The following is a 27330-nucleotide window of genomic DNA, read 5'->3' as shown; positions in this document are numbered from 1 at the left end:
ACTGTTTTATTTTGCAGCTTTGAGTTGCTCCCTGTGATGAAATGATGGCCGAGGAATGGTCAGTATGTCTGGAAGAACAGCTCCTCTTGTTCATGTCTAAGGTGAGATTATAAATGAGTTGTTCCATGTGTTTTAATAAATCTTTTTAAATGTTTTTGTCTACTGTCTCATTCTTCATCTGACAAGCTGTAATGTTTTATGGACTTTATCATTTTTGCAGGTCTTCTTTTAGATGTCCTGAAATCAGGAGACACCTCCGTGTGAAAAACAGATGCATAAGCGCTCTGAGCTGGTGGTTCGGGGCTTTGATATAAACCATTCCTTTGTACTAACTGTAAATTTGGGCTGTTGTCCTGCTGGAAGGAGAATCTCCATCCCAATCTCGTTTTCTACAACCTCCAACAGGTTTTCCTCCAGGATTGCCCTGTATTAGCAATCCCACAGCATGATACTACCACTGCCATGTTTTACCATGGGTACTGTTAGAGCCATATTTAGGGTTTTTTGTGTTTATTTTCTTGTTTGGTGTAATACCTGAAAATCACAGTGCTTCTTATATTTAAATGGAATCACAGGTAGCCGAGCAGCAGGTGTGCTGATTACGGCGGAAACATACAGTTTTTGACCGTTGTCGTCGTTTGTTGTTGATCATTGCGTTGCGGCAAAATGTAAAATTCTTTGGTTATAGGTTGTTTGAGAGTGCCTGATCAATAAATGCTCTACAATCAGAGAACCTCAAGTGTTCATTCATTGGATCCAGGAGGACGACGCGTCAACTAAGTGCCAGTCAGCAGCCTCTCAGTGGCTTAGGTTCGTTTTGGTTTTATTTGAATTAAGAACAAGTCACTACAGGTACAGTGTTCAGGTTTAAGTGCAGTGTTAGTGCAGTTCCACCATATACACAGTCCTTATTCATATTCTTTTTATTATTGTATAAGTAATTAGAGGTTAATTTCAGTGTAAAAATAATGCTACCGATTAATTGACATTGGCATTAATATTGCTTTTATTTGTGTTTATTTTATTTTACACAGGGAATATTAGCTTACATATATTATTTTATTAGGTATAAACTGTAGATCCTTGTGACATTTACTCCCAGATGTAAACTTTGCTTTATAACGTTCAGAAAACGTTTTGTAATATGCCCTTAGGAGAAAAACTCCCTTTCCCATGTTGCACCTCGTCCCGCACACGTGCTCGTGCAGGATAGCGTGCATGAAGTGAAGTGTTGTTAATTCCTGGATAAATTTTGCTCCTGTGTTTTCTGTCTGCGTGTTTTCTGTCAGCGGCTCATCATGGGCTCAGACGAGGACGCTGCTCTGCTGGTTTTAATCCACCAACACCTGAAGGTGAGCGGCTACAGAGAAGCTGCCCAGCTGCTGGAGGAACATCTAACTCAGGTGAGAAGTTGCTCTGATTCCTCCTCAGTTAAATTTAAATTCTGCTGCGCACCAACGTGAGCGGGGTTCTCTGTTACTCAAGTTGAGCTACATTGGATGACACTGGATATTTTATTGTTAATTTCTGAGCTGACATGCGCGTCTTACAGTTTATATAAGTTTAATCAAATTTGAATGTGACTGCAGCCTGATTTTGCGTCAGTGTGGCTCCCAGGAAGCTTCTTCCGTGGAGCTCCTGGTTCAGGCCTCCTGTAGGAAAAGAACAGAATGTTACAGGAGCTGCTTGAGCATAACTAACTGCCTGCAGCTGCACACTGAGCAATTCCAGCATCTCTATACATTCAATCAGCTGTTTTACTAATTAATTTGGGATTAACTGCTTAAGTGTGCAGTTATTTGCAGGATAAAATAATTAGAGAATGCATGAACACAAAATTCAAACACGTCCTAGTAAGTTAAAGTGAGTTAACAAGCAGGAATATTTTTGTTTTACATAATATGCTTTATAACTCAGATGTTTTTAATTGCTGAAAGTGTAAACATTTACTGAAACTGTTGACCAAACTCCGTGTGCTGATGGAAAGTGAAGATGGCTTTTTATAACTCAATTATTTATGCCTCTGTTGATTTTTCATAAATTCTGCACACCAGATGTATTTTTTCTGCACACACGTTTATAGACGATGCCATTTCTGAGTTTTTGTCTGGAAGAAACTTGATCTCCGGTCACCAACAAGTTTCACATTTCAGGACCCAACCGTTGACTAAAAATATCATTGAGTGAACAAAAACCTCTGAGAGAATCACAGCAGCGTCAGTAATGTTTAAACAAACCTGCCCTGCTGCTGTTTGACGTTATTCTTCATGCATCGCCGTGCACATACATTTAAAACACAGTGATTCTCTGAAAAAGTGTTAATTTATTCTGTTTTTTGTGTGTAGGTGGAGATGCCAGTGGAGAGTTTAAACCTACATGACATCTACACTGGATGGATGAAGTAAGTTTCATCCATAAAGGACAGACTGGTGGAGTGCACAACTAATAATTGTCCCGTCAACAGATTGTCCCACCTGAGCTGTGTGTGGAGCTCCCCCTGAGTTATCACAGGCCTTTTGGCTGCTTCAGATCACTGCATTCCAGACTGAAAGTCATGACACATTCATAAGGCTAATAAAATTGTGACATAACTTTTTTTTTTATTTAAATACTTTTTGCTGAATACTTGATCTTACTAAAAATGGTTTAATGTGAACTCAACTAGGAATAGAAAGTGAGAAAATGTGAGTTTGGTTGATTATTTCTTTGTTGTAACGATGCTGCTTGACAATAAATCCTGTACAGGTATAAAGCCTTTAAATGTTGCCACATTTTTAAGCAAAATTAATTTATGGGTTGCATCCATGGAAAGCTTTCCAATTCCTCTCTGCTGATGTCAAACAGCTTGTTCTGCTGAGTCTTGTTTAGTGTCGTTTATTAGATTGAAAGATTTAGGTTTGAACTGTTCACAACCACAACCGTCCGGCAGTTTCTCTTCATACTGGTCACCAGTTTGGTCACACACCTCTGTGGGACAGAATCATGCAGTGTGGCTATGTTAGTAACTCCGGTACCAACTGTGTACCCAAGTCAACCCTACAGGTAGTGTTGTGGTACCAGAGACCGAAAAAAGCAATGTCTGCTTTGTTTTCTTTTTGATTATGGCATAAAATGTGCAGTCGTGAAGAAGAAAATTAAAATGCAAATAGGATGATTGATTACTGATTTTATTTATGGGTCAAACAATGCAGCCACATTCTTAAAATGAAAAAGCATTTCTTGAAATGCTTTTTCATTTTCAAATTTTACATTTCAAATTGACTTTTTCGTATCTATTTGCTGGGGTACATTTTGAATAATAAATCTCAAAAGTATTTTTCTTTTTCATTTTAAGTGAAAGAATGAGCAGTCTTGAAGAAGAAAATTAAAATGCAAATAGGATGATTGATTACTAATTTAATTTATGGGTCAGATAATGCAGCCACATTCTTAAAATGAAAAAGCATTTCTGAAAATGCTTTTTCATTTGAAATATGGTAACGATTTGCTTCCATAATACACTGCCGGCTTCTCACGATACAGACAGAAAACACTTGCAAACTTTAACCTTGAATAATAAACACTCATTGTGTAAAAACTGGACTCTATAATACTAGAGGCTACTGTTAAGGTTTTTTCTAACTATCAAAAAGATAACTAAAAACTCCTAATAAAAATCAATCTATAAACAGCAAAGTCCCAAATATATCTTAGTTTTAGCTACTAATAATAAGGCATTTATATTTCCACAGGTCCTGGGTTAGGTGGTCTTCACTAAAACACTACCCAAGTATTCAATTGGTTATGAGGTCAGAACTGCAGGTCATTCAGGTCCTAAAGGTGGAGGTAGTCTCTGATAAATATTGCTGTGTTGGAGCGAGAGTTCAGTCCCTAAGAATGGAGATATTGGATTATCATATTGATATCTCTCTGCATCGAGGTTACCTTCAATGATGACGGGGGGGCGACCTTTGGCATTGGCAGGGAGGATTAGGGAAGTTTTCCATGGAGTATGTGGAAGTTTTCCACACTGTTTACCCACTGGTGCATTGTTCCTTATAAATGTGGCACAATTTAAAGGGAAATAAACAGACTTTCCAACAGTGGGAGATTTAATGCAAATGAAGCATCATTAAAACAGATAATTAACCAAACGTATTAGCTAATTATAGTTAATGTAGGGACAGTTTAGGCCTTGAACTATGGATGGATGGATGTATGAAAAGATGAACAGAGCTCAGGGTGAACTTGTGACTCACTGGGATTCAAACAGCACATTGTTGAACTGAGTCGCTGCCAAATCCATTCCCAGGTGCATTCTGGGATTGGCTTTAAATCCCTGCCATCCTGATGAGGATTAAACCAACAGCAGATACACGATTGAATGGATGACATCACACTTCCTTTGGATAAATGTTCATAGTGAATTTTTACACCGGTTGACATGTTATTCATTTGCTTGAAAATGAGATGCAGGTTAGCAGAATGTCGCATATTTCAATACAAAAAAATAAAAAACTCAGAAATATATATGAAAAGTAAAACATAAGGTTTCTAATGTTTTACTAATTCTTAAGGGTTATGTAGAATTTAATGTCCTGAGAGAATATTATATATATTATTTACATATTGTCCAAATGCAAAGACTCCTGATTTTAACCTAGTATATTATTATTATCTTGTTAATTCAATTCAAACAAAAAACTACTTTATTAATCCCAAAGGGAAATTAAATGTTGTGGCTCATATTATCCAGGTTCCTTCAAAGAGTTGTAGATGCTGATGGCTGTGGGCAGGAAGTATCTCCTGTAGCGCTTCATCTTAAAGCAGATCTGAAGAAGCCTCTGACTGAAGACACTCTGTTGTTGTAGGACAGTCTCATGAAGAGGATGCTCAGTGTTCTCCATAATGTTCTTTATTTTATGAAGAATCTTTCTTTGCACAATGATCTCCAGAGGTTCCAGACGAGTCCCCAGAACAGAGCCAGTCTTCTTTATCAGCTTGTTGAGCTTTTTTAAGTCCCTGGCTCTGATGCTGCTTCCCCACCAGATGATGGCAGAAGAGATCAGACTCTCCACAACAGACTTGTAGAAGATATGCAGCATCTTGCTGCAAACACCAAAGGACCTAAGCTTCCTCAAGAAGTACAGTCTGCTCTGTCCCTTCTTGTAGATGGCTTCACAGTTGCATCTCCTCTCCAGTCTGGTGAATTCACATTCAAGATGATTGTTTCCACACCATGCCACAAAGCGGTCCACCACCTTCCTGTACTCAGCTTCTTGTCCATCTCTGATCCACCCCACAACTGCAGAATCATCCGAGTATTTCTGCAGATGACAGGAGTCTGTCTTGTACTGGAAGTCTGAGGTGTACAGAGTGAAAAGGAATGGTGAGAGTACAGTCCCCTGTGGTGCTCCTGTGCTGCTCACTACCTGGTTAGACTCACAACCCTTCAGTCTCATAAACTGTGGTCTGTTTGTCAGGTAGTCTTTAATCCAGGAGATTGTTGAGGCCTCCACCTGAGTCTTCTGGAGTTTCTGACAAAGCAAATCAGGTTGGATTGTATTAAATGCACTGGAGAAATCAAAGAACATGATCCTCACAGTGCTGCTGGCTTTGTCCAGATGACAGTGGGTTTGTTGAAGCAGGTGTATGATGGCATCTTCAACTCCAACTCCAAAGTGATAAGAAAACTGAAGGAGGTCCTGATAGTTTGTTTGCTTATTATCACATTAAGGAAATCATAAGCCTGTCTGAGGCTTACTAACCTGGTTATTTTGCAGGCTGTGCTCTCTAGCTCAGCACGCCAAGCAGGAGACAGAAATTGATTCTGGAACCTTGAAGACTAAAGTGATCAAGCAAGAAGAAGAGGAGGCTGCAGATGTAAAACTCTACAGTGTAGCAGGGGACAATAAAGCAGACGACAAGCCTCTAAGTGGTGTGTGTTTATGTCTTTACTTACTGGAATACAACAATTTTGTTAGTGTTAATTGGTACTAAGCTGAGCTCCAAGAATGAATCTTCTTTCAGTGTCTAAGATGGAGGTTGTGGCGTCGTCCACTGCAGAGACCACGACTGGGACCGTTTCTGATCAGAACCTGGATCCTGCTGATAAAACCCAAACTGGGAGATCAGACGGTGGCGCATCCAAGTCCTCTGACAGTGAAGTGGAAGAAGAATGGAAGAAAACAAGCACAGATACAAAGGTAAGGGTGTTTCATGTTTCATTTAGTGTAGTATGAAGTATCTATTAGATAAACGTGGTATGAGAACAAAAAATAGATTTTAAAACCATGCCAGGTGTTTGAAGATTCCTGAAAACTGTCAACATTTTAAACTCCAACAATACAGGTCCTTCTCAAAATATTAGCATATTGTGATAAAGTTCATTATTTTCCATAATGTAATGATGAAAATTTAACATTCATATATTTTAGATTCATTGCACACTAACTGAAATATTTCAGGTCTTTTATTGTCTTAATACGGATGATTGTGGCATACAGGTCATGAAAACCCAAAATTCCTATCTCACAAAATTAGCATATTTCATCCGACCAATAAAAGAAAAGTGTTTTTAATACAAAAAATGTCAACCTTCAAATAATCATGTACAGTTATGCACTCAATACTTGGTCGGGAATCCTTTGGCAGAAATGACTGCTTCAATGTGGCGTGGCATGGAGGCAATCAGCCTGTGGCACTGCTGAGGTCTTATGGAGGCCCAGGATGCTTCGATAGCGGCCTTTAGCTCATCCAGAGTGTTGGGTCTTGAGTCTCTCAACGTTCTCTTCACAATATCCCACAGATTCTCTATGGGGTTCAGGTCAGGAGAGTTGGCAGGCCAATTGAGCACAGTGATACCATGGTCAGTAAACCATTTACCAGTGGTTTTGGCACTGTGAGCAGGTGCCAGGTCGTGCTGAAAAATGAAATCTTCATCTCCATAAAGCTTTTCAGCAGATGGAAGCATGAAGTGCTCCAAAATCTCCTGATAGCTAGCTGCATTGACCCTGCCCTTGATAAAACACAGTGGACCAACACCAGCAGCTGACACGGCACCCCAGACCATCACTGACTGTGGGTACTTGACACTGGACCTCTGGCATTTTGGCATTTCCTTCTCCCCAGTCTTCCTCCAGACTCTGGCACCTTGATTTCCGAATGACATGCAGAATTTGCTTTCATCTGAAAAAAGTACTTTGGACCACTGAGCAACAGTCCAGTGCTGCTTCTCTGTAGCCCAGGTCAGGCGCTTCTGCCGCTGTTTCTGGTTCAAAAGTGGCTTGACCTGGGGAATGCGGCACCTGTAGCCCATTTCCTGCACACGCCTGTGCACGGTGGCTCTGGATGTTTCTACTCCAGACTCAGTCCACTGCTTCCGCAGGTCCCCCAAGGTCTGGAATCAGCCCTTCTCCACAATCTTCCTCAGGGTCCGGTCACCTCTTCTCGTTGTGCAGCGTTTTCTGCCACACTTTTTCCTTCCCACAGACTTCCCACTGAGGTGCCTTGATACAGCACTCTGGGAACAGCCTATTCGTTCAGAAATTTCTTTCTGTGTCTTACCCTCTTGCTTGAGGGTGTCAATAGTGGCCTTCTGGACAGCAGTCAGGTCGGCAGTCTTACCCATGATTGGGGTTTTGAGTGATGAACCAGGCTGGGAGTTTTAAAGGCCTCAGGAATCTTTTGCAGGTGTTTAGAGTTAACTCGTTGATTCAGATGATTAGGTTCATAGCTCGTTTAGAGACCCTTTTAATGATATGCTAATTTTGTGAGATAGGAATTTTGGGTTTTCATGAGCTGTATGCCAAAATCATCTGTATTAAGACAATAAAAGACCTGAAATATTTCAGTTAGTGTGCAATGAATCTAAAATATATGAATGTTAAATTTTCATCATTACATTATGGAAAATAATGAACTTTATCACAATATGCTAATATTTTAAGAAGGACCTGTATTTCTTTCTTTATTGTGAGCCAGTTTTTCCTCCTGTCTGAATCTGTTCTATATTTAAGTCCTTTATTTCTCCACATATTATTTGAAACAAAGCTTTAAAAAGCTGGTGGAAAATATTCTTCAGTAGTTAACATATGTTGATAGCAGCAGAGTAGCAACATGTAATAAAGCACAAAGACAATTTCTACACCAGTTAAACTTAGGATTTGTCCTTCCAACACCAAACACTATTCACCTCTTTTTGATTGAGATAACTTCTGTTTCACGACCAATCTGCCCTTGAAATCATTATATTTGCTTTGTAAGCTTTGTTACAGGCTTTGGATGATTAGATGGTACATACAAGCGTTAAATAACTGGGGTCCTTGTATTACACCCTGTGGAACACCATAGGTAAATCTGGGGTCACACTACATGATTTCTTGCCTGATCTTCCCTCTGATTCCCAGTTGAGGAACGTCTTCATCAGTCTGCAGTAGTTATGGTCAGTCGGCAGGACGAGTTGGCACTAAAATCTGTTTAAGAGGAGCTGAAAACTGGAGTCAGCAAGGGTGTGAAGGGAGCCGACCCGACCCAGCTTCGGGCGCAGTCAAACAAACATTTACAAAATGGATTAAGTGATCACCAACCCGACTGCAAACACGTGTTGCTAACAGCAAATAAAAAAAGAGAGGCTGGGATTTTTTAAAACGTTCTTTGTAACTATTCAACATAATAAACATAGGCCCACTACAACAGCGGGCAAAATACAAACTATCACCAACCTAATTACAATTAAGTAGCATTAAAAAGAACAAACAAATAAAACAGATATTTGAGAGTAAAATACAGTCAATAATCAAAGATCTTATTGAAATAAACCAAACAATTCACATATTAAACATAAATGTAATGGGACCTAATTTAGACAGTTGACATTTCTGAATGAAATTCTTTCCACGTTGAATATTTAACATAAATCATGATCCAGCCCAAACATGACATGGTTGTTTGTTCACATAGAAATAATATTTTTAGGTTCTAGTCAACATTTAAAGTCAATCCAAACCCAACAAACAAAATCTCAGCTCTCTCTATGAGAGTCAGACAGAATAAAGTCAACACTACCAAATCATTTTCAGTCGCTAATTAAACGCAACATATTTAAAATTTCATTTCTACAGAATTATATACCGTCTGAAGTCTAAGAATCTCTTCTGTTGGTGTCCTAGAACTTTTAGATGTCTGCTTCAACACACCTGAAACAAATAATTAGGCTATTAGCAGAACTCTGGAGAACTTGAGTGCATACTGAGGAGGTAATTCAGGCATTTGACTCAGGTGTTTTGAACCAGAGACTCATCTAGAGGTTGCAGGACACTCGCCTTCGAGGACTGGAGTTTGACACCTCTGCATAAACAGTTAGGGTTAGGGGTTAGGGTGGGTTTAGTCTAACCGCCCATGCAAGAGTTTCTGAAACATCCTGTAGTCTGTGATCCAGTAGCGGGTCTAGTTAAGTGTGAGATTGATGACTGTCAGTCGTGTAGTGTGTCCCCAGCTTCATTCCCACGAGATCTAATATTTCTTGGATCAACCGACTGACCGACCACTGTAGGACCATCAGCCATAAAGTTCTGGAAGCTTAATATCTTTAGTTCTGGTTGAATGAACTGAGAACTATGGAAAATCATGACATTTTACCAGTAAAAACATGTTGGAACAATACAAATAAAGTTCTTTACTTATTTATTCTAAGAAAATGATATACATCAGAAGACACTGTTGTTGGAAAGGAGCAAGGAGTTTAAGCTATTAACTGTGGCTGTGTGATGTGTACATGAGAAGCTGTGAAACAAAGACTTTAAAATTCAAATGGAGACTAAAAAGCGGTACAGAAAAGATTTTCTGGAAGAAAACTTTTCAAAAGTGTCTGAAAAATATTTTTATCATCATAATAAAATTGTTTATAATCCAAAATGAGCCAGAATGAAAAAGTCTGCAAAGAATTAACTGAAGGTTCAGGACATTGTTGCAGGAGGAAGCTGCAATGAAAACAGAGACATAGCTGTTGTCCAGTCAAGGTAATAATGCGTTCAACAGTGGCTGCTGTATGTTCTGCTATGGTCTCCATCACTCCTCTGTTCTGTTGTATCAGCCAATAATGCAGCTCACAGTGCTGAAAATTATTGTGTCTGAATTGATTTCTTTAGTTTTGTACAAAACTCTTAAAACCCAGGATTTCTGCATAACAGTTTCAGCTCCTCCAGGTTTTTCTCTCTATTGACACATTTTTAACAGAGCATAGATGTTCAGGCTGAATATAATTAAAAGCAGATTGTTGTTGTTTATGTTCCCTCCAGATGGTTGAATTAAAGCTGGCCTCGGTGCAGAGGACAAAATGCATAAAATCCACAAAGCGTCTGGTTTTGATTAATTTTTTTTTTTACACATTTGTCAAGATTTAAAATTGTATCCTTTCAGTTATTCTTCTATCTGTCTGCAAAGTTCAGATTGCAAACCATTTTGGGGATCTTTTGCTACAACCAGATTAACAGACAGTAAGTCACAAACTATGTTTTAGCAGCTGTTGTGTCGAGCTGTGTTTTCTGAGACTGGGAGACACACATGAAACTGAATCCAATACAAGACGGGTGCTTGGAGACCTCTGACCCAGTCCAACCCCTGATTTATTACTATTTGATAAGTAGGAATGTCCTGATCCAGTGTTAAATCGCAGATCTTGTCAGTTGTGTCAGTTGCACTCATTTTGCCTGCCAAGAAGCAATGCATCAGTGATTTATGTGGCCAATATTTAAAAACCACATTTATTTTTTTTTTTATGTGAGCCGCTTGCAACGCTGTATATTAAGTTGTGCCGCGGAAAAACTGTTTCCCCTTAAAAATCCAAATTTCTCTCATTCTGTCAATTGAATCGAAGCGGAGACTGCGTTGGCCGCTGCAGCTCCTGGTTTATATCAAGCAGGTCACATGAGAGAGGGCAGCTGAAACACAACTTAAGTTGCTCAACGTTCAAACCAAAACGCTGCGTTTATGAAGCAGGAGAGCAACTTTATATGTAGGTTTTGGTTGAGAGGAGACATGCTAAATTTAACCTTCTACTTCAGCAAAGTTCTCCAGACGAAAACATCAGCAGCAGGAGCAAGATTAGTTACATGTATGGTAAAGTACGTGTCGGGTCACACGTATACTATATTGCCAGAAGTATTTGCTTACCCATCCAAATTATTGGATTCAGGTGTTCCGAACACTTTTTGTATAACAAATCAGTAGCTGGAGACCTTTTTCAAGTTCTCCAAAGTTCATGTGGGCGTCAAATTAGCTCAAGAACTGTGTGTTGAAAGCTTCATGGAACGGGTTTTCATGGCTGAGCAGCTTCCAATCCATAGATCTCCAAATGCAAAGCGTTAGGTGAAGACACGGTGCCACTGGACTCTAGACCAGGGGTTCCCAAAATAAAGGTCAAGTGGGGGGGGTTTCCAGATGATTTCCTGAATCACCATGATATGACCCCCTGAGATGGATGGAGGAGCAAGAGAAACAAAATTACATAAATACAGGTCCTTCTCAAAATATTAGCATATTGTGATAAAGTTCATTATTTTCCATAATGTCATGATGAAAATTTAACATTCATATATTTTAGATTTATTGCACACTAACTGAAATATTTCAGGTCTTTTATTGTCTTAATACGGATGATTGTGGCATACAGCTCATGAAAACCCAAAATTCCTGTCTCACAAAATTAGCATATTATTAAAAGGGTCTCTAAACGAGCTATGAACCTAATCATCTGAATCAACGAGTTAACTCTAAACACCTGCAAAAGATTCCTGAGGCCTTTAAAACTCCCAGCCTGGTTCATCACTCAAAACCCCAATCATGGGTAAGACTGCCGACCTGACTGCTGTCCAGAAGGCCACTATTGACACCCTCAAGCAAGAGGGTAAGACATAGAAAGAAATTTCTGAACGAATAGGCTGTTCCCAGAGTGCTGTATCAAGGCACTTCAGTGGGAAGTCTGTGGGAAGGAAAAAGTGTGGCAGAAAACGCTGCACAATGAGAAGAGGTGACCGGACCCTGAGGAAGATTGTGGAGAAGGGCCGATTCCAGACCTTGGGGGACCTGCGGAAGCAGTGGACTGAGTCTGGAGTAAAAACATCCAGAGCCACCGTGCACAGGCGTGTGCAGGAAATGGGCTACAGGTGCCGCATTCCCCAGGTCAAGCCACTTTTGAACCAGAAACAGCGGCAGAAGCGCCTGACCTGGGCTACAGAGAAGCAGCACTGGACTGTTGCTCAGTGGTCCAAAGTACTTTTTTCAGATGAAAGCAAATTCTGCATGTCATTCGGAAATCAAGGTGCCAGAGTCTGGAGGAAGACTGGGGAGAAGGAAATGCCAAAATGCCAGAAGTCCAGTGTCAAGTACCCACAGTCAGTGATGGTCTGGGGTGCCGTGTCAGCTGCTGGTGTTGGTCCACTGTGTTTTATCAAGGGCAGGGTCAATGCAGCTAGCTATCAGGAGATTTTGGAGCACTTCATGCTTCCATCTGCTGAAAAGCTTTATGGAGATGAAGATTTCATTTTTCAGCACGACCTGGCACCTGCTCACAGTGCCAAAACCACTGGTAAATGGTTTACTGACCATGGTATCACTGTGCTCAATTGGCCTGCCAACTCTCCTGACCTGAACCCCATAGAGAATCTGTGGGATATTGTGAAGAGAACGTTGAGAGACTCAAGACCCAACACTCTGGATGAGCTAAAGGCCGCTATCGAAGCAACCTGGGCCTCCATAAGACCTCAGCAGTGCCACAGGCTGATTGCCTCCATGCCACGCCGCATTGAAGCAGTCATTTCTGCCAAAGGATTCCCGACCAAGTATTGAGTGCATAACTGTACATGATTATTTGAAGGTTGACGTTTTTTGTATTAAAAACACTTTTCTTTTATTGGTCGGATGAAATATGCTAATTTTGTGAGATAGGAATTTTGGGTTTTCATGAGCTGTATGCTAAAATCATCCGTATTAAGACAATAAAAGACCTGAAATATTTCAGTCAGTGTGCAATGAATCTAAAATATATGAATGTTAAATTTTCATCATTACATTATGGAAAATAATGAACTTTATCACAATATGCTAATATTTTGAGGACCTGTATATCATAAAATAAATGTGAAAGTCCCATGAAATAAATAACAAAAAGTGTACAATGAAATAAATATACCATTACATAAGTACATGTACCATTAATTTTATGTAATACATTATTCAATAATTAAACGTATCATTAAATTATGAAATGCACAATTAATGTCCCATTAAAAATTAAATATACCTTTTTAAATAATGAAATTAAGTCAATTAAATGTAATTTAAAAATGCATTTAATTATTTCACTCTGTATAGGATAATAATTAAATGTAATTTTACGGGGGTTATTTTGGGGTTCACAGGCCAAAGTTTTCGGGAACCCCTGCTCTAGTTCTGTGGAGATGCCTCTGTTTGACAATGCAGTGACTTGATGGAGATCCGCACTTTGTCTGACTGTGTTGTGACAAGTTAGATGCAGAGTGGATTCCTGTTTAGACGACGATCCATTGAAAACGGGATTTTTTTCCTGTTTCTGTTAACACATCAACATGATGTTGAAATTACAGTCTCTGTTCACATGGTAACAGAAGACATGTTAAGATGCCTCTAGTAGGTGGTGTGTTCTTTGAAACTTAACATGCGCAGACACTCTACTGCTTTAAAACCGTGGAGAAAATGAAAACTTTGTTGAAGAACCGTCGTTAAATTCAAAAGAATCAATGGGACAAGTAAATCCTCTGCAGTCCACCATTGTTAGTGTGGACATCCTCTTCTGTGGGTTTTAAACTGGTCAGTTGTGTGAGTGCACATTATTTTCTACTGATTCAGTCATACTGTGCATGAGCCAAGGCTTCCCTATTAGAAAGATAAGATTTTTCCTGTCTACATGACAACAGAGACTGAGACGTTTTCACACCATTACACTGGAAATGCAATAAAACCTTTCAGTTTTCATCTGAAAAATGTTGTTGTGTAAACGGGACCTTAGGTGTGGAGCCGTTTTTCAGGTGATTGGTTCAGCCCCTTAGTTCATGTAAAAGGAGCTCCTAATACTTTATGCCCTCAGCTTTGAGGGAACAGATTGGAGATTCCCCCTAACCAACCTGCACCCAATAGAACATCTTTGGGATAAATTAGAACATAGACCGAGAGCCTTTTTGTCCGACATCAGTGTCTGACCTCGCAGATGCAGTTTTTAGAAAAATCGTCAAAAATATACTATAATATAACTTGTATACTCCTTGTTGAAAGTCTCCACAGAAGATCTGAAGATGTTAGAGGTGTGTGTGTGTGTGTGTGTGTGTGTGTGTGAAGGCAGAGGAGCAACTACGTTTGATAACCTAGTTACAAACAATTCTTCTCTATCTTCTCCTGTTTTCCATTCCTCGGTTGCCACATGCTGCTCATTATTAGTTTCTGTTGGATTCTATTTAAGCTGAGTAACGCAGAGCACTTTAGTTTGCAGAAAGCACCCTAACTCAGTACCGTTTTAGAGAAAATGTACTTTTTTGGGGATGAAACGTTTAACTCTGGAGTGCAGCCAGAAGTTAGAAGAATATATTCTTTATGGTGTCGATCATAGTTTTCAGAGGGGACAGGTCACTAGCAAAAACTAGAATTCCCACGAGAGATCTTTATGAAATTGATACATCTGTGGCATTTTTATCTGTTTTTGTTTTGAAGATGATCCTGAAGCACCCGTCTTACACTCAGCTGCATGTAAACAATAGTTTTATTTGCTCTCCGATCACAGCCCACTATCAATGCAATTTAGTTGCAGCTTATTTGCTCTTCTGTGGTTGGATGGAGGTGAGGTTTGGGTTTAAACAGCTCCTTTTTAGAGTTTTTTTTTATTTTTTATCCTGGATGTCCAAGTTCATTGAATCTGAAATACTCAGTTCCTCGTTATCCAACAGACCAACAGACTGAAATCAGCAAGTCTGTGTAACTAAACGGAGAGACTTTCTCATAAACTGACAACAATATTCATAATAAAATCCCCTGATCTGTTTTTATTCGTGAATTAATGCTCAGTTGTTACATAAAATCTGTCATACAGCTATTTAGTTGCAGAAAATACTCGGCATCAGCCTGCTGCTTCCTGCAGGTCTCCGATGGACTGACTCATTTCAGCTGTTACCAGCTTCCTTTTTGTTTTATTTAAACATATTTCTGTTCATCCTGTTCATATTTTACAGACAGTCCCAACTGAAGCATCGGTTGTGGCATCTAACGAGGGGAAAAGCTCCATCTCTGCTTCCTCAGACACTGAGAGAACATCTGAACCCACTCAGGGCAACTCTGACCCAATTAATCCTTCTCAGCCTGAAACACAACTGCGAACCTCTGATCCAGCTGAGGTGTCTGGCTCTGAGAGCGAGCAGGAAGAGGAGAACGAGGAAGAGCAGGTCAGTGGTTTAAGGCCACTCGAGATGCTTTTTCTTACACTTTTGTGGTTCCTAAATGTAACTAAAACAAGAAAATTAATCTCAGACGTGTATTTGAGACAACAGACTGCTTTGAAACACCTCCACCTCTGCAGATTCTCTTCTTCCTCCCCTGAAGGGAACTGAAACGAGCAGAGATCCTAACAAACCATCCAGAGTTGCTGCTGCTGTTCTCCCAGCTAGGCCTTCAAACATCTGTAACTTATTCTGGGGAGCATTAAAAAAGGAGGAGATGCATTTTTGGATCTGGTTAGCATTCAGGACGCCACTCTGCAGATTGTAGCCTGTTTTTTAGCCCAGACTGGGTTCAGTTCATTTAATATTGAAAACGACATCCTCAAACTACTAAAAGTATGGTCAACTGGCAGATTTAATCTACACAATCTGACACAACAGAAACTTAAAGGTTTCAGGCCAGGTTGTCTTGACTAAACCGCTTTGCATGAATTAAAATTTAAAAAGCCCAGAATTAACAAATGAAAGAGCCATGTCCATCCATCTGTCTGTCCATCTTTCATTATTTTTCTAGGTTCCATATTTGAACTGAAATCTGAAATAAACTCATAGTGAACTTCTTAGATTTACAAGTTAAACATTTACTAGAAATGGTCATAAATCTGGAAAAATCTGAAAATATTGTAAGAACCTAAAAAGTTTTTATTATGAGAAACCAAGTTTACCTGTGGTTGGAAAATGTTTACTTTGTTTACATACAGGAGGGAGAAACAAATGTTTTTTAAAGTCCAATCTATGTTTTTTTTTTTTTTTTTCTCCAGGAGCCACAAGCTGTTATAAACTCCCCTGAAGTCACAAAGGAAACTTGTGCATCAGAACCGATCGATGCTGTTCAAGTAGCCACCGTTTGTTCCTCTCAGGAGACAAATGTAGCGGAGCTCCTGGAGGAGGAGCAGCTCACAGCTGCAGAGGTACAATAAGAAACCAAACATCTGAGGAACTCTGTAGCTCTGGTGTTGCAGCAGCTGCCTGCTGACATGTTAAATCCTCCTGCAGAGATCCGTTCACGCTGAGTCTGTCTCTGACCCGACAGTCGAGGACACCTCCAATCAGGCCGCAGAGAGAGAGGCCCCGCCCCCTGCAGGTAACACTGACCAATATTCGTTTAGTGAGATCACGAGCTTCAGAGGGTTTAGCCTCTGTTAGGCTTTTGAGACGTTTTGAATCTTTTATGATAAGACATCATCATACATGGTTTATACATCTGGAGACTGACAATTTTGAAAATTATCTTAAGATCGGTCAGATTAGAGTGAGAGTGTCTGTGAACATCAATTTTTAAATCTTTACATAAATTTTTAGTTTGACTTAGGTCTGGACTTTGAATAGGCCATTCTTACACATTCTGTAATCTAAACTATTGTCGCTGTGGAAGTATTGTCTTGATTTAGCTCCTTCCACCTTCTCATCAGCTCGGACCATCTTTCCTGTCCCTGCTGAAGAAAGGCATCCACACACCATGTTTCACAGTGGGCATGGTGTGTGTCAGGTGCACTTTCTACTAATTAGAGGAATTTTGAAGGCATTTGGTTGCCCTGGAGTTTATTTTGGAGTGTCAGGGTGAAGGGGGCTGAGCACAAGTGCACACCACACTTTTCAGTTTTTTAATATTGGTCAGTCACATAAAATCCCATTACAATTTGTAAAGTTTATGTCTAATTAAACTTCAGCACTGGAAGTCAATCTATCAAAGGAAACTGGGAATGACTGGGAATTTTTGTTAAGTTTACAATCCTGAAATAAAAATATCTTCCAAACAAACTCCATGCAGAAAATCCACAGCAGCCCAAGAGTTTAGAAGTTGGGGGAAATACTCTTAATGTACCACAAGCAGTCATGATTTTATTCCACAAAATGTCAATTTAAACTCATATTGTTGGACATTAAAGACACAGGCACAGATTTCAGTGTTGCATGTTTATTTTTTGAGTATTGACCATTTAGACAGAGCAGTCAGATATCTACAAGCAGTTTACACCAGACATGTTTCCTGTCGCTTATTTTGCAGGGAGGAAAAAATATTTAGCCTTTTTTCCCTTTTCTTTGGCTTAACTGCATCTCCAGCTGGTAAAGTGCAGAAGTTAGATTTTTATTGGAGGAAAACAAGAACAAAAAAACAAAGACATTAAAAGGGATCTTTTATTTTACCTTGTGGTCAGAAGGTTGTGTAACTTCCCAAACGGGGGTTCATTTCTCAGTGTTGGTTGTTTTTATAATCCCTCACAGTTTAATCTTGGAAAAAGATCATTAGTCAGTTTCTTAATGAGGACAAATGTGTTCTTAGGAGGATTGAAATCAAAATGTTGTCACTACATTGCCCATCATACTAACTAAAGGGTCCACAGGTTGTTTGTTTTTAGCAACGTTTTTCCATCATGGGTTTTGTTAAATTTAGCTCAAAAGGCCTCTGGTTGTCCTCAAACTCTTTAGCTTGGTCTCCTATTCATTGTACATCTGTGGAGATGGGATAGATGTTCTTGGTTTAAATGTGCAGAAGGTCGACTCAGATAGAAATCTTGAGACGTGTGGCGAGCATGTGTATTCAGCCCCGCTAAGTTAGTACTTTTGTAGAGTTACTTTTAGCTGTATTTACAGTTGTGAGGCTTTTGCTGCATACATTTTAGGCTTATTCTCCATCTCAGTTTTCAAGTCTTCTTTTCTAACACATTGATATGCTTTGATCTAAACCATCACACTGTTGTCGTCCTGCTGGAAGGTGAACCTCAACTCTTCTGCAGCCTCTTGAAGGTTGTCTGCCGGGGTGGTCCAGTATTTAGCTCCATCTATCTCATCAACTCTGGTGTGTTTATCATGTGCAGTTTTAGGTTTTCCTTCTTGCTGCACTTCTTCAAAGCTCCATGACATAATTGTCCCACCTGAGCTTTAGACCTACGCAGCTCCTCCAGTGTAACCATGGACCTCCCCTTATTAATGCTGTCTGCTGAGTTTATTGGTCTTCATGATGCTGTTTGAGAACAGATTAAATTACACACAGCCTGACTCTGTTAACCAATTAGAGGTCTTCTGAAGGGAACTGGTTCCACTGGATTTTATGTAGAGGGTATCGGATTAAATGGGGCTAAATACAGATACACACACGTACAATTTCTACATACTTTTAATTGTAAAAAAAAAAAAAAAACTGACAATATATCATTTTCAGACTTTTATTCTTTTTCAGATGCAGACTCTGAAATTCCACAAGTGGTGAGATTTGAGGTAACACAAAGCTGTATTTTTACCACCTACTGAGATTAAATCATTTCCATGGATGCAACATGTGAACCTCTCTGTGCTTCATCACAAGACAGAGGAAGAAGACGAGCTAAAGACGCCGGTGGCCACAGAGGACCAGAGCGATGCTTCTGATCCTCCAGCTCGAGGTAACTGATCTCAAACGTCACCAAGAACCAGAACATAAAGCTTTTATTCCTACAGAACATTTCATCGTAACAAACTGTACAAGACAAAAAGGTCCAATCCATATAATTTAAACAATAAAATGTTTTAGTCAGATTTCAGATATTCTGTATTTACAGCATCAAGTTAAACTGGTTCTGAGGCAGCAAAACAAAATATTCTCACTGAAAGATTTAAAACCAGTTCCTTGATTGTTTTTATGTTTATTTCTAAGCAACCAGATTTCTTGTAATCTTTTGAGTTTTCCTGATCGTTAGTTCTTCAACGTTTTTCTCTGTTATGTCCTTCTAGCAGTGACTCATTCAGGCATTAAAACGCTCCAAGGCTGACCGGATGGAGCGGCGTTGTTGATGCACATCAGTTATCAAAGAACTGATTTTTAAACTGGATCTTTACCAGCAGCAGCCTGTATAGAAATCTGTTTAATTTATTTGTGTAGAAACAAATGCCATTTAAAGGCATTTTAGATGATACAGAAATACATAGATATCTATAGAGATATGTATAACAGTGCAGATCATTAAAAGATAACAAGAAAGTCTGTAATATGTGGCTCTTCATGACTTCAGCCAAAAATGACAGAGACCAGAGTAGGGGTGGGTATTTATCGTAAGATTTTTGAATTATTGTGATGATAAATTCCAATTAATGGTTTGAGAACTTGCTGTATTGTTGGGATTTTTACTTTACATATTTCCGCCAATGTTTATTCCATTAAGGTGTCAATAAATAAAAAAATGATTGAATGCAGTTACTGTGTGCAGTGTAGTGATGACCATCACACTTCTTTATGTAACTGTTGTCCTGAAAAGCCTTTTTCAAAATGGATACATTTTCTAAGAGCTGTATTTGGTTGTGTCACAGTTGTCCTCCACCTTTACTTTAATAAATGTGGAACCTTATCGACATGTAGTCATTTATTGTGAACTGCTTCACATAACTGATAAAAAGACAGAGAAACAAGCTCAGTGTTTGACCCGTTACTGTTTATTTTTATCGAACAAGAAGCTGCAGAAGTGCAGGAAGACGATGACTCCTGCATCATCCTCAACATCCAGACCAACGAAGCGGCCAAGCAGCAACCAGCAGAGCTCTTTGGAGACCCAATCACTGCCAGGAAAAAGAAAAAGTCCAAAAAGGGTTCTGCTGAGACATCTTGGGTGGACATTGCAGTCACACCAAGCACTGATGTCGCCTATACAGACACACTCAGTGACTCTCCTCTGACAAGCAGGTCAAAAAAGAAGAAAAGGAAGGGCAAAAAGAGAGATGAGATGGCAAACGAAGAGAAGAATAAGAACAAAGTGTCAGAAGAGTCTCAAGTAGCTAAACCAAAGAAGAAAGCAAAGAAAAGGAAGAGAGAAGATATGGAGGAGACCATCTTTCCTTTAGAAAACACAAGTAAAAAGAAGAAGAAGAAGCAGCAGCTTACAGATGGGATGAAGCATAAGACTGAGATGACTGGAATGGATGAGGGGAATTCTGGGAACTCTGCAGAGACGAGACTGAGGAAAAATAAGAAGAAAAGGGAGGAGCTGCAGTTTAAAGAAGCACCAGCAGAGGGTGAGAAAGAGCAGACGAAGGCCACAGCTGGTGAGTAAAATCAGATGTTTTTAGAGAGGAAATGTCGGTGTAGAAACATTTGATCTGTACAGTTGTTTGTCTGAACACCTCTTCTCAGACAGCAACTCATCTCAGCTCTCCTCTGCAAAGAAGAAGAAACATCTCAGGAGGAAGCTGAGCCTGAAGAAGAGGTTAAAGCTTCGGAAGAAAGAGATGATGAGGAAAGCACAGAGTCCCAACTTTCACGCCGGACAGACCATCACAGGAAGAAAAAAGTTTGTTCATTACTTTTAAATATTACAATAAATTCCTCACAATCTGAAAATAGTTATAAGCTTTCAGATATTTTCTCCTTAGCTTATCTAAGGAGAAATGCCAACAATACCAGAACATGGTGCATTCATGACCTTTAAAGTTAAGAGGAACTTTTTTATTTCCAGACAAAAGCAGGAGCAAAAGGAAACCGGCAAGTCTCCTCGACCAAAGACGGAAATAAACACAGAACAAGAAGAAAGTTCATGGAAGGAAAACCAACCTCCAAGGAGGAGGAAGAGGAGGAAATCTGTGATGAACATCCTGGACGCTCCTGAAGATGAATCTGAATTTTCAAAAGAGAAAAAGGAAAAGAAGAAAAAAACAAAGATGGGAGAAATCTCACCTCCTGATATGGTGACCCAACTTCCACCTGCAAAGAAAAAGAGTAAGATGACTCCATTAATCATTTTATTACCAATTTAAAAATACCACCTTAACCCATGTTTATATGAACATCCACAGAGAAGGACAGATTAAAGATACAACTAGAAGACACAGAAGCTCCTCCTGCTGTTTCTGAGGTGAGAGACCTTCTAACACCATCAGGGCCTGACTGCTAGAGTAGCATGATGTTTATTAAGCCCGTCTCACTACTCTTAAATATCTGACCAAAGACCCAGCAGCGACTTTAAACATTCATCTTTCAGTAGCCTAGAATGATCATTTATTTCAGCTCAGAAACTGAAACTGAATGGAGAATCTGGACCCTCAGCACCAGACCGTTGTCGTTGGTCTTGATGCTGAGGGTCCAGATTTACTCGGTTAGGATTTCCAAATGAAGGAGATCACAATGTCCTGTCAAGCCCGACCTACAAATCCAACATGGCTGCTGTGGTCACAGTCTATCGTACGTCTGCTGGTGAACGTGTTGCTGCAGCTGGCCGGTCTATTCAGCCAAGCCAACTAAAGTTTAGTGTGATGATATTTCTTAATCACAGCTGATTTATCATCATTTCCTGAACAATAATTCCCCACATACCTTCAGAGTGAAGCAGCTGATTTCTTTCTAGGTCTGAGATTAGAGACGTCACTGGGAACCAACGTTAGAATAATCTGGACAGTTAGGAAGAACTGCAGCAACAATGTAGTATCACTGAGCTAAAACAATTAACACAGAAATATATCTCTCCCCAGCCTTCACAGGAGGGAACTTTTATTTCTCACAGCACAAAAACATCTTCATCAAAATCCCAAGAATCCCTGTTTTTATACAGATACAAAGCATTGGTGTGTATTGAGGTCCTCTTGACCAATAGAAATCATCATACTCATTTACGTAAAACGTTTTAGCATCTACAACATTGCTTCTCGGTTGAAGTTCCGGGAATCCAACTTCAGCCCAACATCTGGAATAAATCAGATTGGCCTACGAGATAGTTTACAATAACATTCTCATTATTTGCTGAATTGATGTCACACTGACCTGGCCGGGGTCAGGATCTCACAAGATTTCCTGGCTGAACTGCAATAACAAGCCCATCAATTATTCCTCAGGCCAAGAACTTTTTCCCTAATGTCATCTATTTCCAGACGGCTTGCATGTTTGCTCAGAGTGAACCATTCTTCACAGAATTCATCTTGTAAATGGTAAAAACAATAATAACACTTTTAATCTAACAAATAAAGCTTCCACAGTATTTGACATAGCGAGGTCTCAATGTTGTCTAGAAAACCGAACCTATAACCTGTTTTATGGAGCTGTTTATCTTTTATTAAACCTTCTAATGTTGGAGTGAATTCTGTTAAATTATTCTGTGTTTGTTACATTTGCAGAAAAAAAAAAAAACAACCAAAAAGCTGCAGTAAAACTGAATAATGGCGGTAAGTGGATCCAGGTGGACGTTTCGTTCACTGGCAGTTTTATCTACTTCAAAATATTATAAACAATAATAGCTAACTAGTATAACCATATTGGTGTCGGGCAGGAAACTCCAGGTCCATTTCAAGATCAAATGTCATGGAGAAATTGGCCCGCTGTGGTATTTTCTTCTCCCTCACTGCATAGGTACCTTTAACGACTATAATAAATGATCTGGTTCTCTTCTTGTCCCCCAGGATTTGCTCATCACATGGCAACGGTTGCATCTTTGGACCAGAAAACCCAAATACTGGAGTTTTCATTCCCAATTACTCTGAGATGAGAGGAACTTGGATTTCTGGTGATGGGTTTAAAGACTGTTAGATTTACTAGTTTTGACTCCTGGTGGGGATTCTTAAATTAAACGGGCCTTACTGATGATGAGTAAAAATGCTGGGACCTTTAGATAGTTCTGAAGCTTAGAAACAACATAAAATGGTTACTTTAAACATGTTCAGCAGCTTTCTAAATACCACTTTGGGTTTTTTTGTCTACTTTTAGCAAGACGAGATCATTTCTATGGCCTCTAATTCGGCAAATGACATAGAAAAGGTAACTAGTTGAATTTAGTGAAATCCAAATATGATTTAGCAATAAAGGAACACAAATTGATCTCACTATGAAACTAGAGTCAATAGGAGAAGCCTAAAATGTTCTGTCAGAAGAGACGACTTTGTGAAACCTTCATTTATCTTCAGTTAGAGTTTAAGGTTTGATGTGTTGTATTACTGTTTACATTTAGTCTAAAGCTGTGAATGTTTCATTTTATAGATTTATGCACTTGATAAGATCCTGTTACACATGCAGTTTATTTTTGAGCCTTTTTAATAAACAGACTCCCATTAATAATCTATGCATCAGTTCTTCTGAGATGAAGCTTGTGAACAAGAATAGAAGCAACTAATTTATCATCTCCTGGTCTTTGGTCAGCAGTATAAATATTACTGATGTTTGCTTTTAATTTGCATGAACTGTATAAATCCTAAAGATTTCAGTGGAAACTCACCAGCGGTTGGTTTTCTTCACACAACAGCTTCTCCTGCAAAACAAATCCACAGTAAAATATTTTAAAGAAACGATGCAAACAAAGTCTGACTTCATCTTCTGTTTGTTTAACTTTAGCAAAATATTTACATGTTCCCATAAAAGAAGCTGAATGTTGGCTTTAATTCCTGACATAAAGCATCAGTTGATTTATTTTACACTCCACTACTGCTGCACTTCTGGTTTTATTATAATTATTACCAAAATGTCTAAGTAATAAGTAAGCTGACATGACTGGAGATTAGAGAGAATCCATGATAGTTTGATACGTTTCTGACACTCCTGTAATTATTTCCTTGGTTGTTTCACATATTAAAGAGTTTTTCCCTTAAAACTGGTTCCTCGTTTGCTTCCGATACGTCATGTTCAAAATAACAGCAGCACAGCATCCTGAACCAGATCAATCACTGGTTGTGGTAGAAGCACCACTGCAGCCTCTTAATTCACAGATTACTTATTATTTTTATTGCTAATAACTACTCAGAAATATCCCCCAAGACTTTTACTCCGACATTAGATTCAGAGTTAAACTACCAAATATTTCCACAGGTGGATGTTGCACAAATGCAGACGGTACCAAAAACACACTTATTGGCATCAGCTGCACATTAAAACCAATGATATCTGCAGGATGCTGTCCAGCTCCCAGCATACCGAGCCCACTTTGATCTTAGCATGTTGAGCACACCTTTACTGGTCCCATCAGTCACGACTGGGTTTGCCATCCTGCAGAAAAACAACCTAAAGTCGCTGACGGTGGACGGTTAAAGTAACGGGTTGGGACAGGTTCTGTAAACCTGATACAGAACTCTTATAATGCACTTAATGTATACGATTAACATTAAACATATACATGTTGTAAACAAACTCAACTGTTATTTTAACTTGTTGTGAAGCGTCTGAACGGTTATTGATTTCGCTCATTTTTTCATGTTTAGATTTTTTATTTGAATGTCATATTTCTACTGCATTTGCATGAATAAAATAAACAAAGATTTTGAAATTTACTATTTTGAACCCAAGTTTTAAATGTGAGACAAACAGAATTTACCTTCAGCCGGGAATGATCTGCAGGTACAGATCTGTAAACAATAAAAAAATAATCAACTCCTACGTCAATCAGGTTACACATACAACACAAAGCTCAATGAGTCAGATTAAAACTAAAATGTAAACTAGTAACCAGTAAAGACCTAAAAGAAGATTCTTAAAGCAGATTCTCACAGCGAGGTCTTAAAGATCTCACTGCAACATGTTTTAAAATAAATACAATCTGTTACAGAGAAGTATTTTATTAATTAGGTTTCTGGCGCCACGGTTTTATTTAATCAGACCTAAACGACCCACTAAACAGGAACAGAGGTATTTAAATTTAATTTCACAGCCTCCATTCCAGTTCAACTAAATGGAAATGCTGTGAAAAACAAATAGACTCCTCAGTCGTTTCAGCTCGCGACTGATACTGATGTTACTCTGAAAAACATTGTGCAGGCAGCTGCCTGAATGTCTCCGGCTGTAAATTACATCGTGCTCCATAAAAAAAAAAAAACACAACAAATCTAACATTTATTTTGCTCATGGAGAGAAATGAGAAATTATCTGTGTGACAGATCTATGTGTAATTACAGCAGGGCAACCTGGCGGGACCATGAGGACAGCAGCCAGTGGACAGGAAGTCTCAACACCAGCGCCAGGACGCCATTACAGACCAAAACGTTTGACCTTAAATCAGCATATCTGTTTGAAAAGTTCTAGGACATTTATGCACCCAGGAGAGCAGCGAGCTTCCATTGTAGTATCCAGCTAATGAAAATGTGCTTTTATAACCCAAAGCAAAGTGTTGCACAGGGAAGGCATTAATATGAACGGTGCAAATTAACCTGTTCTACAGTAATTCTCTGCAGCTATTATAGATTTTCACAGTCGCACCACTCTGCTGATGGCTTTCTTTGCAGAAAACCACATGCATAAAATGTGCATAAAAGTGAAAACTAAAATTGTTTTTTTTTTTACTCAATTAGAGGCTAATAAAGAAGCAGGACACGCTGAATGACTGCAGGGGAGGGAGAGTAAGAGTCTGCACTGAACCAGCTCCAACTGAGAGGTTTTCAACTTCCAGACGAAAGCTCGGACCTATTCTGATTTCTCTGTAAAACTGCAGATCGAGATCAAACGTATTTGGCTCTGAGGATTTTATGTTTTAAATGTTTTCCAGAAGGGCTGTTAAACAGAATAAAGCATTTTACCACAAAGTTTTTTAAAACATTCCAAATAATGAAATATTTCATGAACCCTGTAGAGAAAAACAGAGAGATGTTTCTGAAGACTGCAGCACAACTATTAAAACACTAATGAATGATAGGAAGAGTGTCCTCTGACAATCACCAGAGCTCTGCAGAGGAATCAACTGCAAGGTCGCAGACAGAAAACTCCATTTCTGCAGAAGAGACACCGAGTATGCCAAGGAGAGGCTGGTGAAAGCTTAATGTTCTTCTGTCAGATGTCACAGGACTGGAGCTCTCCGACCAGGTCTGGATAAAGAAGGAGATGCCTAGAACCCAAAGAACAAACATGGAGGTGGTCTTCGTGCGTCTGGAAAATGGAAGGACTCAAAGAAAGGAGAACATGTACATAAAGCAGGTTGCAGCAAAACTGGGTTTGGGTCGTCGCTTTGTTCTCCAACACGAAGATGACCCAAAATATACATCATTGCTACTGCAGAACTACCACCAGGAGACTGACGTGAACATTACTGACCGACCGGCACAAAGGCTCATCTTGAATCCCAGCGAACATCTGTGGGGTGAACTGAAGATGAAGGTCCATGTCAGAAGGTCATCAAATCTGCAGGACCTTGAGAGATCATCAGGCTGGGCTAGTGTCTGCTGTTGACCCTGGTAGTTTTCCTGGGATAATTGTGCAAAGTGTCAAAAACAAACCAAGGATCTATTCTAAATGTTCCTTGCTCTGTTCAACTGAACAGCTTTAATTCTATCTGATCATTTCAAGCTGAATGAAAACTTTAACTGTTTATAAAAATGAATTTTAACTCATTAATATGATATAATTTGGATTTATCACAGTCAGTCATTTTCTACCGCTTATTCCATAGTGGGTCGCGGGGGAGCTGGTGCCTATCTCCAGCAGTCTATGGGCGAGAGGCGGGTTACACCCTGGACAGGTCGCCAGTCCATCGCAGGGCAACACACAAACAACCACACACACACTCATTCATACACCTAAGGGAAATTTAGAGAGACCAATTAACCTAACAGGCATGTCTTTGGACTGTGGGAGGAAGCCGGAGTACCCGGTGAGAACCCACGCATGCACGGGGAGAACATGCAAACTCCATGCAGAAAGATCCCTGGTTGGGAATCAAACCCAGGACCTTCTTGCTGTAAGGCAACAGTGCTACCAACAGCGCCACCGTGCAGCCCTTGGATTTATCACGATACACAAAATGCAGCATTTAAAATCCATCCATCGTTATAATGTTCAAGTCTCTGCAGCTGCAAACAGCAAGACAAAAGCAACACATTTTCCACATCAGCCCGTCTGGCTGCAGATTTAGAAAAAATGACTTGAAAATGTTGTTTGAGACTCAAAGTGTGCATTAAAAGTACCTGCAGA

The 27330-nt window shown here is 39.5% G+C and overlaps 1 protein-coding gene and 1 long non-coding RNA gene across 8 annotated transcripts in view; one reads left to right on the top strand and one right to left on the bottom strand.

The window, feature by feature from the left end:
* Positions 1-545: 545 nt before the first annotated feature.
* LOC124870498 (uncharacterized protein DDB_G0286299-like) lies at positions 546-23689 on the top strand. Of its 6 annotated transcripts, none has more exons than XM_047369220.1 (15): positions 546-810; positions 1290-1403; positions 2346-2401; positions 5763-5917; positions 6010-6185; positions 15234-15443; positions 16259-16408; positions 16494-16581; positions 18679-18716; positions 18805-18880; positions 19923-20510; positions 20599-20755; positions 20921-21180; positions 21258-21316; positions 22290-22382. In XM_047369220.1, the coding sequence occupies exons 2-15, from the start codon at positions 1299-1301 to the stop codon at positions 22377-22379; spliced, it is 2208 nt and encodes a 735-aa protein (XP_047225176.1). In that variant the 5' UTR covers positions 546-810; positions 1290-1298; the 3' UTR covers positions 22380-22382. The 6 variants fall into 6 exon arrangements, with proteins under 6 accessions (XP_047225176.1, XP_047225177.1, XP_047225178.1 ...); XM_047369225.1 differs by lacking the exons at positions 546-810; positions 22290-22382 and adding exons at positions 22569-22616; positions 22851-23689 and having other exon boundaries at positions 1143-1403; XM_047369221.1 differs by lacking the exon at positions 546-810 and having other exon boundaries at positions 1139-1403; positions 19926-20510.
* LOC124870500 overlaps positions 19892-27330 on the bottom strand; it is a 21164-nt gene continuing 13725 nt past the window's right edge. Inside the window, exons 3-6 of one of the 2 annotated variants that reach the window (XR_007038791.1) lie at positions 24749-24779; positions 23660-23692; positions 21139-21165; positions 19892-20027 (exon numbers count right to left, since the gene is read on the bottom strand). This is a non-coding gene — a long non-coding RNA (uncharacterized LOC124870500). The remainder of the gene's footprint in view (positions 20028-21138; positions 21166-23659; positions 23693-24748; positions 24780-27330) is intronic. The other variant, XR_007038792.1, reaches the window with a different exon arrangement.

The sequence above is a fragment of the Girardinichthys multiradiatus genome, chromosome 6, assembly GCF_021462225.1.
Source record: "Girardinichthys multiradiatus isolate DD_20200921_A chromosome 6, DD_fGirMul_XY1, whole genome shotgun sequence".
Classification (NCBI taxonomy): Eukaryota; Metazoa; Chordata; class Actinopteri; order Cyprinodontiformes; family Goodeidae; genus Girardinichthys; species Girardinichthys multiradiatus.
This window is presented reverse-complemented; position numbering and strand designations above follow the sequence as displayed.

What these genes read in the sequence shown, in the direction of transcription:
- LOC124870498 (XM_047369220.1), top strand. Translation starts at nt 1,299, where the DNA reads ATGGGCTCAGACGAGGACGCTGCTCTGCTGGTTTTAATCCACCAACAC. An exon ending in AGCAGCTCACAGCTGCAGAG is followed by an intron (nt 16,409 to 16,493) that starts GTACAATAAGAA and finishes ATCCTCCTGCAG; the next exon opens with AGATCCGTTCACGCTGAGTC. An exon ending in ACCATCACAGGAAGAAAAAA is followed by an intron (nt 20,756 to 20,920) that starts GTTTGTTCATTA and finishes TTTTATTTCCAG; the next exon opens with ACAAAAGCAGGAGCAAAAGG.